The sequence below is a fragment of the Apostichopus japonicus genome, chromosome 12, assembly GCF_037975245.1.
Source record: "Apostichopus japonicus isolate 1M-3 chromosome 12, ASM3797524v1, whole genome shotgun sequence".
NCBI lineage: Eukaryota > Metazoa > Echinodermata > Holothuroidea > Aspidochirotida > Stichopodidae > Apostichopus > Apostichopus japonicus.
Window position 1 is genome coordinate 31,633,245 of NC_092572.1, and position 15,228 is coordinate 31,648,472.

A 15,228-nucleotide genomic window follows, 5' to 3' on the forward strand; every position below is an offset into this window, starting at 1 on the left:
TTAAGTATTACAGTTTGCATGACTTTGTACATGGAATGTGGATCTGCTTTAGTAAGTACATATATCCTTTCAGTTGAACTCCAAATGTAACGCTTGGTTGAGCTTCATACTTGCTATGCTAAGTTGAGATGCTCAAGTGTAGGAATCAAACGGTGAAAGGTCTTTTAAGGTCAACAAAAAGTAAGGATTCACTTTTTAACCCAACTATGGCTACCTGTTTACTAGTCAATATTATCATACTGTGTATCTAACTCATTTCAACGTATTTAATTGCAGGACGTATCAGCATCATCCCTCTCAGGCATTCCTGTGCCATCACAGTCCGCAGATGCCCCACACTCAAAGAAGAGACGGTTTATTGAATCTACAGCTGCAGTGACGGTAAATTTCAGTCTATTGGTCATCTCAGAATATCTTCCAAGATATTGATGATTTCGACTGTTAAACAATATTAATATCATACAGAAAAGCAAGCCTGTAAAGGACTGATCAAAATTGACTATGACAATGTTGGATGTTGCCGTTGCACCTGTTGAAATTAAAATTATCAAAACTTTTATTTTGTATGAAATGAAAAATTGTATCATATAACCAGGGTCTTACATTCACCATCTTTCAAGAGGGATGTGAAACAATTTCAAGGCCGACTTCGTTCTTTGTGATTGACAGCAGTGACAAGCTGAGCAACATTTCGTAAAACAAATGCAGCAACTTGTTTTATGATCGCAACTGGACACTGATATTGGCTGGGAGTTCAGAGTCCCAGAAGAAGCAGCTCCTTTATACTGCACTTGTTTACCTTCAAGCAAATTTAGAAACAAAACTCAGAAAAAGGAATTACACTAACATTTCTCAGGGACCTTGCGAGGATCCAAAGGGCAAGTCCCTGGAAACTTCAGCATGTTTAGATATCCTTTGTGTTTTAGAAGCGAGTTAAAAGCACAAAATACCTTTAAGAGAGAATAAACCGCACTTAACCGACTTGGCTTGATTCATGTTGACTGCAGAGACTAGCTGAGCTATGTTTATAACAGCAATTTAAAAGCACAAAAATATGGGAGAGAGAAATAAATTTCTATAGAAAGCATTTCAAAGCAGTGCTGGAGGTCAGGGGGTTGACCCCAGAAGTTTTGGGATTATGAGATATTTTTTGTTAACTTGTAGCGAATGTGAAGCACAATAGCACAAGTCCGGAAGAGGAATTTCATGTCTGTGGGAGGTGTTCCAAGCCTGGAAAGCTGTAGTGCTTTCAGAAACTTCTTGTAGCTATTTAGCTTAACACAGAAAATCATAGCAATGTCATTAGAATATATTTCAAATCGCTGAAGGGGTTCAAGGGGAAAATACTCAAAGGTGTCACAATTTTGTTAGCCTAATATTACCCAAATAAAGGAAATAGGACCGAATGCACAGTCAGGTTTGTTTACTGCAGCCGACTTGGATTGAATTAGGGCGAGAGGGGGGATTTTGATAATTGGGGGGGGGGCGGGGATGCCCCATTGTTGCCAACACTGATTGAATGCTGATAATTATCAACCTTGTTTTTAAAAACTAGCTTTACAGAATGGGATTTTTGTACAAGGACATGATGGATAAAAAGAACACAATTTCTTATGTTAAATTTCTTCCTCGTGTAAGCTTGATCTGAAAACTTAGCAATCATGGTCAAATGTATAAAGCTTGTGTGAACTTGCATACCTGATTTGTGAATGCATTTTGATACTGATAGGAATTTTATGAATTGCTACAGATTGAGAGCGTCATTTGGCAATGTAGGATAAGTTTTAGACATGTTAACTCCAAAAATTCAGCTTTGATGTATTTCATAATCCCATGTGGATTCTTCAAGGTAAGTACAAGACCTGTTAGTTGTAGAAGTCATAGGTGATTTGAATTCAACAATTCTAAAATTCTTGTAAGCACACATTAGTGAAGTTTACCATAAAAGTTCATATTATCCAACATTGACCTGAAATGCATTTTGATACTGATAGAAATTTTATGAATTGCTACAGATTGAAAGCGTCATTTGGCAATGTAGGATAAGTTTTAGACATGTTAACTCCAAAAATTCAGCTTTGATGTATTTCATAATCCCATGTGGATTCTTCAAGGTAATTACAAGACTTGTTAGTTGTAGAAGTCATAGGTAATTTGAATTCAACAATTCTAAAATTCTTGTAAGTACACATTAGTGAAGTTTACCATAAAAGTTCATATTATCCAACATTGACCTGAAATGACTTTGCACCTCCGCGCATATCGATAGAATTTAATGTCTAATAATTTGCATGACCTTTGTTCATTGAATGTGGACCTGCTTTAGAAAGTGCATGTATCTTTTCAGTACTCAAAATGTAAATCTTAGACGAACTTCGTACTTGCTATGTAGAGGTTCTCAAGAACAAGACTCCTTTGGTTAGTTTTTGGTAAAGTAGTAGTCAAAGTATGAACATTTCATCAATAGTTTGTGAATTCACCAGTGGTCAAACTTTAAATCTTGTCTGCACTGTTACATTAAATATATTAATCTGGCAGGATTCAGTAAGCCTACCTGGTTATTTTGAATATCCTTACTGTGTATCTATTAATTCATTTCAAACTTTTTATCTGTAGGACGTATCACCATCATCCCTCTCAGGCAGTCCTGCGCCATCACAGTCAGCAGATGTCCCACACTCCAAGAAAAGACGCTATAATGAACATACAGCTGCAGCAATGGTAAAGCTCAGTCTATTTGTCATCTCAGGCTATTTTCCAAAACATTGATAAGTTTGATCTTAAACCTATATAAACATAAACTAAAAGCATGCCCATTAAGGACTGATTACAATTGCTAGTGACAATGCTTGAAAGTTGGAGTTGCACTTGTTTAGATCATTTTTGAACATTTCTTATGTTGGAGCTTGAGGAAATGACAAGAAGGCATGATGACTTAACAACCTATCAAATTTCCAGTTTGGCTTATAGAGAATGAAGAAAGTAAAGACATACTTTCCATATTGTTGCATTTCATTGACATGCAATACCAAATTGTACCATCTTTACCAATGTAATTCAGTTTATCATTATTGCTTTAAGTTAGAAATAAATATTAAGCTCTTGAGTCTTTTCGATACTAGGTGATTCATAAATAACATAAAACTTGATATAAATCATTTAACTATGCGTTGAAACCAGGTAAAAACTTGAATAAAACTGATAAAATACTGGCAAACACCACATAAGTTTTCTCAAATCTTAGGTACAGTCAGAGTAAATTAATAAATGAGTTAAAATGTAAGCCAAATTTCTTACGTAATATAGGTTTATTAGACACACAGACGAAATACACAGTTAGAGTCCAGAACCGTTAGTTTTTTAGTTTTCTAAGTACACACCTACATGTGTAACTATGAGTACACAAAACTATGCTAGAACAGGGCTGAGTATGAGAACACATATCTATTCTAGAACAGGACTGTGTTTGAGTACACAATCTATTATAGAACAGGGCTGAGTATGAGAACACATAATCTAGTATAGAACAGGGCTGAGTATGAGAACACATAATCTAGTATAGAACAGGGCTGAGTATGAGTACACATAATCTATTATAGAACAGGGCTGAGTATGAGTACACATAATCTATTATAGAACAGGGCTGAGTATGAGTACACATAATCTAGTATAGAACAGGGCTGAGTATGAGTACACATAATCTAGTATAGAACAGGGCTGAGTATGAGAACACATAATCTAGTATAGAACAGGGCTGAGTATGAGTACACATATCTATTATAGAACAGGGCTGAGTATGAGAACACATAATCTAGTATAGAACAGGGCTGAGTATGAGAACACATAATCTAGTATAGAACAGGGCTGAGTATGAGTACACATAATCTAGTATAGAACAGGGCTGAGTATGAGAACACATAATCTAGTATAGAACAGGGCTGAGTATGAGTACACATAATCTATTATAGAACAGGGCTGAGTATGAGAACACATAATCTAGTATAGAACAGGGCTGAGTATGAGAACACATAATCTAGTATAGAACAGGGCTGAGTATGAGTACACATAATCTATTATAGAACAGGGCTGACCATGAGTACACATATATCTATTATAGAACAGGGCTGAGTATGAGTACACATATCTATTATAGAACAGGGCTGAGTATGAGTACACATAATCTATTATAGAACAGGGCTGACCATGAGTACACATATATCTATTATAGAACAGGGCTGAGTATGAGTACACATAATCTATTATAGAACAGGGCTGAGTATGAGTACACATAATCTATTATAGAACAGGGCTGAGTATGAGTACACATATCTATTATAGAACAGGGCTGAGTATGAGTACACATAATCTATTATAGAACAGGGCTGACCATGAGTACACATATATCTATTATAGAACAGGGCTGAGTATGAGTACACATAATCTATTATAGAACATGGCTGAGTATGAGTACACATAATCTATTATAGAACAGGGCTGAGAATGAGTACACATATTCTATTATATTGCATTAGTAGGCCTGCATGCATCTCTTACTGCTTGAATTTTCTCATCACTGGCACTTACCCCATTGCTTGAGAGATCATGACCCATGAATGTAAGTTTATCAACACCAAATTGGCATTTGTACTTATTCAATGTTAAATCTGCTATACAGTCCAGTACTTTAACTAATCTGGTATTGTGTTGTTCCTCGTCTTTCCCATGAACAATTATATCGTCAGAGATGTTGTGGGCTCCCTCACATCCTGCGATGACTTGCTGTATGATGTGTTGGTACGTTTCAGGAGCAGAGCTAATCCCGAACATAAGCCTCTTGTACTGGAATAGTCCAGCATGTGTGACGAATGTTGTAATTTCCCGAGAACTCTCCTCTAACTCGATCTGGTGAAAACCCCATTTTAGGTCCAGCTTGGTAAATAGGGAACTACCGTTCATTTCGTAGAGAACTTCTTCAACCGTAGGGATCGGGTGCCTTCCCGGATGATCGCGTCATTGGCTAGTCTCATGTCCACACAAACAATCGAATATCGCCCCCAGATTTAGGAACTATAACTACCGGGCTTACCCAGGGTGTAGGGCCTTGAACTTCTTCGATGATATCTTGTTCCATTAGTTCTTTCAACTTGTCCTTAACTTTTGGGCGGAGGCTGAATGGAATTCTGCGTACGCTTTGTGCTACCGGTTTCACAGACAGATTAATGTGGATTTTCGCTTGGTATCCTTTTAGTTTGCCGAATCCTTCAAAACATTGCGGGTATTGTGCAGGGATATCCTGTGCACTCTTTATTTGGTTAACGTCAAGCCAATTTTAAGCACATTCAGCTCGATTGCACTCTCTTTCCCTAATAGAGGGCATCCTTCTCCATCGATAACGTAGAATGTTGCCTCGGTTTTAGACTCGCGGATCTTTGCTGTTGTTGCAAATTTTCCTAGCACTTTTAACGGTTTTCCGCCTCCGTATGGATACAAAGTCTTATCTATTTTTGCCGACTCGCAGGTTATCCGTTGTTGCTTTAATTTGTCCCATGTCTTTTTGTCGATAATGTTGCATGATGCGCCTGAATCAGTCAGCATCTCCACATTGACTCCCCCTACTTTTACATCTACTGTTACACCTGACCTACGGGAACTGGTCACTGCGAAGGCAAAGTCATTTGCCAAGTCAACTAGATTTACGTCATCATCATCTTTTCTGTTCCGGTTTTGTCTTCCCCCCCTTGTGCTTCCCCTTTTGATATCGTTCTGGTTTAGTTTTGCACATCTTCGCGAAATGTCCAATTAAATGACACTTTGTGCATACTTCATCTTTTGCGGGACAGTTTAAATCGCGTGAGAAATGTCCTTCTCTACCGCAGCGATAACAACCATTATCTTTATTATAGGTTTTTCCCTTTTTATTTTTTATTCCAGTGTGCCCCTTTAAGGCTTGGCCTCACCTGATTTGACCTTTGGCCAAAGCGATTAGCTGATTCTGACTTTTCAGTGTTCAAGTTTGACCCATGGTTATTTTCTAACTCCATTGCTTTCATCTGTGCGTCAACGGTTTCCATTGCTCGAGAAATTTCTTGTAAATCATTTAATTTTAGCCCTGTCCATTTTGTCAACAATTTACGCCGTAGGGCTTAGCAACATTTGGGCTTAGCAACATAGGGCTTAGCAACATTTGTCAATCACTTGATCACGAATGTGCTCCTTTGATTCTTGGCCAAACTCGCAATATACCGCTTGTCGCGTTAATCGCGCTGTGAATTGGTCAACGGTTTCAGATTCCTCCTGTTTCATTTGGCGGAATATGTGCCGCTCATAAGGCACGTTGACTTTAGGTGTGAAATAGTCATCTAATGTTTTCATAGTAAGCTCGTACTTACTCTGCGTTGTCGTCGTATCTGTACTATTAGTACTAGGTTGTAGTGTTGGCAACGTTTCAAACAGATCCTGTACATCCATGCCCGCCATGTGTAGTAGTAATGCAGTTATCTGTTCGTCATCGGTTATCCCCCTACTTGTTACGTAAAATGTGAATGCCCTTTTCCAACGTTTCCATCGAGGAGACATACTTGCAAAGTCGCCCGTCATATTAAACGGTGCTACCGTATCCACGTCCAGTGCTACTGCCATGATGATAGGTGATGTTTTTACTTTACCTCGTCGCCATATGTAACATTTGATGTTTACGTATATGTCTTATTTACGCAGATATAAACAAAGTCAGAACTTTTTGGAGGTCGCCATGTTTATTGCTGATCAGAAAGAGGTCGCTCTTTACTTTTACAAGAATTACAATGTGATCGCAATATCAATACATTACAGTCATCAAGATGATTGTGGTTTTAATTATTTATATCAAACAGTGTGTAATTAATGACATTCTGTTTACCATTCTGTTAAGAAGTTGTGCCCATGATCAGCTGCTTTAAGTGTATATAATCTACATAGGAATACAAAATTATGCTGGAAATTCCTTAACATTGCATAATGACGTCATACTCAGTAACATGATATACAAAAATAATGTTCAATCAACCAGCTAAACATTTGCCCTAGACATGAACCATATGAGCTTTCTGGTTCTCAACTCCTTTGCAATTTCTTTCTCACAGAATCCTTCTTTGCCATCTCATCAAGCAATTAGAGGAGTAGAAGAAGGGAACCCAGCAAGAGCTCAAGCAACGACAACAGATAGTGAAGAAGTATCAAAAGCAACTTTGCTGGTATTATTAGTGAGTGAGAACTTCAAAGTATGATTCATGACTTTGGACCAATATCTCTCTAAATCTGTGATTTCTGACTTATGCAGACTGGTTGCTAAATTGAAAGAGTTGTAACAGCTAAATTGCTTTCTTTCACTACGTGATTTGAGGCAGATATTTAGACATTACTGAAAGGTTTTTTGCTAAATTTGGTTTGCGTGCTATTCCCAATTTAACATTAGAAACATCTCACACATTATCAAAAAGTATACATAAATAATTGCCCTATATGCTTCCTATTGTTTTAAAGCAGCATTTTGCGTTCTTTTCTATGATTTTTCTCAGCCTCACTGACTCCACTATGCCATAACGACGTACATAACTAGCTTATCTATTTAAATCATACTTCACATGGTGGCATAAAAGTCGAAAAATTTGCAACTTTCAACTTCGTTTTTCTCCAAGATATTTACCGTTAGAACTCAATAAACCTCGCCCATAATATGAATATTTAAACACTACGAACGTCATTGACCAATTCAACACCATGCTTGATTTGTGTACAGTCTATATTGCAGTTGTACCAGGGAGTTCCATTACATCTCCCTGGTTGTACCAACGCAAAGTCTTGAATCTATTTTTAGCAACGGCTCATAACTAAACCTGCATCTCTGATTGGTTGAATTCAAACTAGTGGGTTTGGCGGAACTGTATGCGATTGATTTTAACTATGGAAATTGTCGAGGCCACTCTTCTCATTATCTGCAAATATCCTTTATTACTTGCCAATTAACGTTGTTGGCAGGGAAAAAAATGGCTAATATCTTAGTTTTCTGTTTTGTGATTGATATATGTAAAAACATCGATGGACATGTCAAAAAAAGTAGAAAACGGCGACCAAATGCAAAATGCTGCTTTAAGAAGTAATATCATTCATATTAATTAGTAGGTGAGGCATCTTCTAAAAATATTTACATGGCCACGTACAGGTTTGCCATCTTTCATATTCGGCATTTATGTATCGTTAGTAAGTGTTTATGTGTTTGTGTCTAATATTAAATTGTTCGAATGAAACCAATTATGCAAATAGACGGGTTTTTATGTTACCTTACTTAACCGATAATCTAACTCTAAACAAATATAAACTGCATGCACATTGGTAGTATTGAGATTCTTCAAGACTGTCTGCAATCGTACAGATTCCTGTGTCAACTCTTCTTCTGAGTTTTCCACGCTTTGTCAAGTAAACACCTGCATGACAAATGTGCGGCAACTCTGTCTATTCTGTGTCTATTTGTGTCAAAGTCACACTTTTCACACAAAATGCTGCTGTGTCCATGGAGAATGATAGCTTTAGTCAAGCATATTAATGAATGGGTGGGGCAGAATAAAACCATTACATTGGCCTCTTCAACTGTCAACTAAACAACCCACATTTATTAAAAGTATATGATATGAGCATTTGCCTCATTAGTGTTCTAGTTTTTGACTGTCTACTGAAGTTCTTGTATGGATTAGCTCAATTACAATTGGCATCGTAAAATAGCATCAGCACTATGAAACATTTTGTTTTTTGGTTATTTCAAGGAATTTTCAGGAAATTTGTTCAAAGAATGGCGAGATGTTGGAAGAAATCTGAAGCTTGATGAGACAGAGCTTGAAACCATAGAGGCGGATAACAGAAGAAAGGGACAAAAAGAAGTGGCGTACCACATGTTGCTACTATGGAAACGGAAACATGGGATGAAAGCAACAAACAAAACACTGAGAGACGCTCTAATAGCAGCTAATCGAAAGGACCTGTCCGATTTTCTTCTCAATAATAGGGAACAATGTGGAACGACTTCAGGTAAGCCAAAGACAACAAAACATGAGATCAGTTAGAGAGATTATGTATTTCTTGGTTTGTATTTACACTATACAAATGCAGATTTCATAGCCAAATACAATTTGAAAAGGATATTAGTGTAGTAAGAACAATTAACATTACTTATGAAAAACCAACTTATTCTGCAAAAAAAAAACTTATGTAAGTCTAGAAACAATTTGGAAGTATAAGTATAATCTGCAGATTTTCAGTTAGCAAGCAGCTGTAAAGAACATTCAAGCTTTCAAGGAGTCTTATGTTTACTTCTTATAACGTGATGTTAGAACTGCATAAATCATGCAAAATACATATGCAGGTTATTCCCTTGAAAGGAGCATTTCTATGATACAGCCTACAACTTGTGTTATGTCATGCATACCTTTAATTCTCTGACTATGTTATAATATGTAGATATTTTTGAAATAGAATTAAGACCAATTTAGTTCTCCTTATGCATGACTTCTATCAACAATGCATTGAAAGAGGTCTGAGATTATTATGTTAATTGCAAAAGCAATCAGGTAAACATTTATATGCAAATGAGATATTCGGCAGTATTCTGAGATATTCATTTGGTCTCACTATTTGTATAGTGGTGTGTCCATCTTTGAAGGGTGTCTCACGAACTACTACCTATAAATAGTAACTATCTACAAGGACATTCCTACAGTAGAAAGGAAACCTATCAAGAATTTGCTGTAAATGTTGGTCAGCTTATAATTTGCAAACTGTTTCTTGTGGTACAACGATTTCAGGAGCTCACACAAACTATCGGCAACAGTAAATTGAAATTCATGGTTCGCAAGTCTTCCACGGACGACAAGCAAACGTACATCAAAATATCTTATTAAGATCACAATTTTCTTTGACTCCAACAAGGGATTGTTAACATAGAGATAGACAATTGACAGATTTATTAGTTAGGGGTTAATCAACGGTCTAGCGTGCGTTACTCACTGGATTAATGCACGATCAGGGGATAATGCAAGCGATGCATGAGGGCGGAGCCCGAGTGCATCCAGCGATAGCATTAACACCCGGAGTGCATTAATCCTGTGAGTAACGCACGCTAGACCGTTGATTAACCCCGTTCATTCATACACTACCATTTGTGTGGGGGAAAAATCATAAAACAAAACATTTTTGGTTACATATAACCATAGATTTATTAAAGTGATGCCCCGTAATTTTACCGTGCGTTACTCACAGGATTAACCACGGTCAGCTGACCTGAATGGACCAATAGGATTTAGGAATCTTTACTAAGTATGAATGAACTATAAACTAAGCATTAATTGAGTTGAGGTAAATCCTAATCTGCCAGTTGTTTACAGAACATATTTCTGTTTTTACATTTATTACCGAAAGATTTGTATCCGGAAAAGGCTCTTGGCGTACATTCAGTGGTTTCTGAGGAAGGTAGAATTCTAGAGATACCAGGGACTGGTGTTAAACTTGATATTCCTCCTGGTGCTATTGGCGGGAAATGCTTGATCGAGATGAAAATCATTTCAAACTATATCCAAGAAGAGTCTAAATCATCATTTACCAGTAACACAACAGTGGTAGTGGAACTGCTTCCAGATAACTTAAGGTTGCATCATCGTGCAAAGCTCACCCTGCCTCACTGTCTCAAGTTGAAGAACCCTGTTGAATGCAAAGCTATGGTATTCAGCAGCCACCATGATCAAGGTACATCTTATCTTATGTTAGGGTAACTTAAAATGAAAAAAGCAACAAACCACATGAGAAATTTGTGTCGGTTACTGGTATGTAGCAATTGCCACCAAGGTGTGTTTGGTGCTCACCTGTCATGGATTGAAAATATTTGTCTTTGTTACTATTCAAAGTATTATTAATATACAACAGTCTTCATAGCATGTATTCTTTGGTACATAGATAGGTGATCACAGCAAAATTACTTGCTGTAAGGTCACTTTTTAACCATTGTGTACGCAAGGAACTGTCGATAGGGTCAAGAAAACTTGGGCAGGACTCGTTTCTGGCTTATGTAGCGCCCCCTTCTTCTACGTTGGATGGGTGGATTTTACTTGTTAAAACATGAAGTATTGTGGCACACCTAAATTAATCTCATACTGAATGTCTTAAACTTGAACACTGTATCAATGCTGACTCCTTTCAGAACTAATCAGGCTACAATTATCACACCGTAAACGTTAATACCTACCGGCATTGCAACCAATGCAGGATTCTGCCTCCAGAACGCAATGTTTTGCCAATTTTTTTAGAATTAAACAAAAACAAGCACACACACTCACAACTAGGCCTATGCGAAACATACAAAGAATACATTTTTTAATGAACAGCTTTCTTTTCATTTCTCAAAAATCCACAATTTGTTCTCTAAAGAGCCAAAATTTCTTCCAATGCTACAGATGATTGAATTTGTTTGTAAAATAAATAAATCATAACAATACACCGCAGTAAAGGGTTAAAAACATTTCCATTACAGAGATTGTCATGCTCAACATAGTCAAGGATGCTTTTTCAATATCCTGTGATTGATTGGCTAGTAGTCACTTACCCATTGTCTGCAGACATTCTTGCATATGTAGTGCTCAATGAACACATTGTCTGCAACTACTTGGAACATTACTCTTCATTGTGTAGAGAGATAGCGAAGTCTGCGGTGTAGGCTATCATATGTGTACACCCAAATTTCACAAAGTTAGGCCTTGTTGTCACATACAGTACTACGTTTCGACAACAAGCGCTCATGGTACGAAGATGCACTTGTTTCAGAGACTATCGCGGTAATATTTTAATCATTGTTTTGATCAGAAATGGTATGAATTGAGAAAAAAGGAAAAAAGGATTTGTTTGTTCTCTCGGCATTGAGAGTTGCTAATATAAAATGTGCTTTCATACCACAGTAGCTTGTTTGTTGTTTTCGCGGTCCCTTTGACCACATGCTTCAGTCAATTTTTTTGGGGCGCAATCTTCGTGTGTAAGCTAGTGTACTTCGTGCATTGTCAAAAGTAGCCATTGAAGTTTGATTATTTTTAATCGACTTTGCGTAAAATGTTTGTGGAGCTGGTTGTTTTCTAATACTGCAAAGTGCTCAAGATAAGTGTACCGTCAGGTTTTGAGGATTTGCCATGTGTAATTGAAACTATGTACAGTAGTTTGAACAGGCCTATATATGCAGTAGTACAGAACTGTGTGGAATTAAGAGAGAGGTGCACACTGTTGATACAGGGACTTTTGATTGTTGGGATCGTTACAAGGTCAAAACAAGGAGGCATACACTACGGAGTTGGCGAGTAGGGAAGTACAAAGGCGAATGAAAGAGTGGCTGAGCATTGAAAATTGTTTCAAATGGCAGAGTGGGGCCCCCTGTATAAACATCAAAGCTTGTACATTTGGCCAACTGCCAAGTGTATTGCGTAGAACATTCACACAGTATAGGCAGTGATACAATAGCATATTTATAACTACACTGGTAAAGTAGGTCATATAATTAACAATTGGTGTTTGATCGAAAGGCAAGCTCTTTTTACAGGACGCAAACTTTTTGGAGGACTTGAGTTCCTGAGACGTAGGCTTTTTCTGTAGTAACATTACTGACCTTCATAGCAAATAAGAATATTGCAGTGATTTCAATCTTACTAGTTGGCAGTGTTAAGACTTCGTTAGGATAACGTTACAGTGTGTTATATGCATAGAACTTGAATTAGGGAGAATGACGTCATGCGACATATACTGAAGCCACCCATCCTACTGGTGGCGCTTTGCTTGTACAGTACCGGCTCGTAATGCAAACACTACGTCTTTGACATAACCAACGTGATAAATTTAACATAAATCAGTCGAAACTGTGATATCGTGTGCCATATCGTCAAAAATGTGGCAGTGGACTCAATTTCACAGGTAATTCATAGGAAGCTATAGTAGAAGCAATTACATAGGAATCAACTTACTATGGGGGTCGTCTGCTTAGCTGCTGTATTGTTATTAACTGGACCCTGGATACGGTTTAGCCTAGGCCCTAGATCGGCTACGGCTATCCTTTCCGATGCGAAATGACTAAAACCTAATGAAAATATTATCACCACCTCATTTTACTTAAAACTGTATCCCTTAAGATATACCCACATGCAAGAATAACATGAGATGACGGTTATGATGTCCTGGGTTATCACTAACAATTCAATTAGGAAAATAGACATATTCCCAACACCGTAAATTTGGCAAAAGGGCATAAGCAGTATAGACATAGCCAGTAATAATAGTAATCTGAGTTTTGAGGTAGGCTAGAACCTAATCAGCCTAGCCAGGTATGTTATGGTATCTTCTTATAAACCATTTGCCTACATTTACTCAGCTATGATTTTAAGACCTAATTATATTCACTTACCATGATCGGACAAAGCCTTGAGGCAAAACGACACAGCCAAGCCAATACTCTTGCTAGCATCTCATTCAGGGGGTTTGAAGGAGAAAGGGTTGCTTTTTATGGCATTTTCCAGGGGTAAGTATGACACTATATGAGTGGAGCACTCAAATAATACAAGCGAAATGTTTTGCCAGTTACCTCTCAGATAACGGAAATTACACTTTGCAGACATTAAAAGTTGCACAACTACACTCCACGTATACTCTAGTCATTAGAGACGGGGAATGTTTTTTTCAAAGTTGTTACTTAAGTCAAGAGTGTAGTTCTTACCACTCTGGTTGCCATAACATGTCTCAGTTGTGCAAAGTACTCCTACTCTTTCGAAAAAGCGGGTAAAATCAAATTCAGTTTCAAAGTCGAATGCACAATGTTTGTATAAAGGCGTACAAATGATCTGGCTTTTTGTTGTACAATGCAAAGCGCCCTTCACTATCTCAAGGCTTCACGGCCTAAACACCCGGCGAAGCACTGTGATAGCATTCCTCCTAGTTCAATTTATATGGTGATATGGCATCTTGAAAAGAAACAGAAGAAAATTATAGTACCAACTTTCTGATGCAGCAATTGTTTCACTTTGGTAGGGACTCAGCCAAAGTGGAGACCAAAACAAAATGCTTTGTATCAACTGAATGAAACAAACTGCGTAATCTGGGTTGAAAGCTTTTCATGGGAGACATGTCAGATTGATGATAGAGATGTTGAATTTAAGAAGATCCAGGTCTATGCTGCTTGTAGCCAGGATCCACCTACCAAGTGTATACATATGGAACTTGGATACTATATTGACTTGCCAGGTAAAAAAGAGGTGAGTTACATGTAATAATTGTCTTCATCAAGATAAACTTTGAGCTCATCATTTTATTAGCTAAGAATGTAAGGTGTAGGGATAGTAAGGACATCGATGTTCTTTAAAAGAACATGGTGATGGTGATCTCACTTTTCTTGCTCAGTGGTTTTGTTGTAGTCTTCAACTATGTGATTTCATAAATGGTTTGACCAGATGCTACCAGCAATAGAAAGAATTATAAAAGAATTGTAAAAGTCAGGATTCAAACTGCTTGAAGATAGCAAAATTTCCATAACTTTGTTTATGCGATGAAGATTACTGTATTAATTTCGCTAAAGGAGTGCAATAATCCACGAATGTGTCACAAAATAAACAATTAATGTTTCCTTTTCCACTGTGGAAAGGTTTCTAAAGCTTTGTAGAGTCAACATGAAATTGAAAAAGTGGTTACAACTTGACTTACGACTTGCAAAGTGAGGGAGCATGCGGAGTTGAAGTTACTAAGCACACGTTGCACAAGTATCAGTAATGATTGCATTTAAGTGTAATGAGAGCGCTGAGAATTTGATAAGTAACTGTCGTCTGCAATAAACATGCAGATATTTTTAGTAAATGGCCATGCTAGTATTTCGAAATTAAGGGGCATTGTCATATTTTCTATTTGTCTATGATTATTGATTGAATTGCACGTTTGATAAATACATCTGAGAGGTTGGCATGCTAATGTGATAGAGATTGTTAAAATATTCCTAATTCTTAAATGTTACATTTTTCCCAAAGGTCTTGGAACTATTCCCTGTTCCAAGTAAAACTCATCCTTGACTAGCAATGATACACAAACAATGATAAACATGTATCCAGCTCATTGTGTAGGAATGTAATGACAAAGAAATAGATCCATAAACACCATATCTAGACATTCAGTTTGTAATATCTTTTCACATGC

The 15,228-nt window shown here is 37.3% G+C and overlaps 1 protein-coding gene across 8 annotated transcripts in view; it reads left to right on the top strand.

Annotated features, from left to right (window-relative positions):
* Positions 1 to 15,228, top strand: part of LOC139977727 (uncharacterized) — a 159,811-nt gene that overhangs the window by 124,267 nt on the left and 20,316 nt on the right. For 7 of the 8 annotated variants that reach the window (XM_071987255.1, XM_071987256.1, XM_071987258.1 and 4 more), the window contains 6 exons: positions 277 to 381; positions 2,617 to 2,721; positions 7,122 to 7,241; positions 8,799 to 9,060; positions 10,447 to 10,770; positions 14,077 to 14,300. In XM_071987255.1, the coding sequence (XP_071843356.1) occupies positions 277 to 381; positions 2,617 to 2,721; positions 7,122 to 7,241; positions 8,799 to 9,060; positions 10,447 to 10,770; positions 14,077 to 14,300 (1,140 nt within the window). The remainder of the gene's footprint in view (positions 1 to 276; positions 382 to 2,616; positions 2,722 to 7,121; positions 7,242 to 8,798; positions 9,061 to 10,446; positions 10,771 to 14,076; positions 14,301 to 15,228) is intronic. The other variant, XM_071987257.1, reaches the window with a different exon arrangement.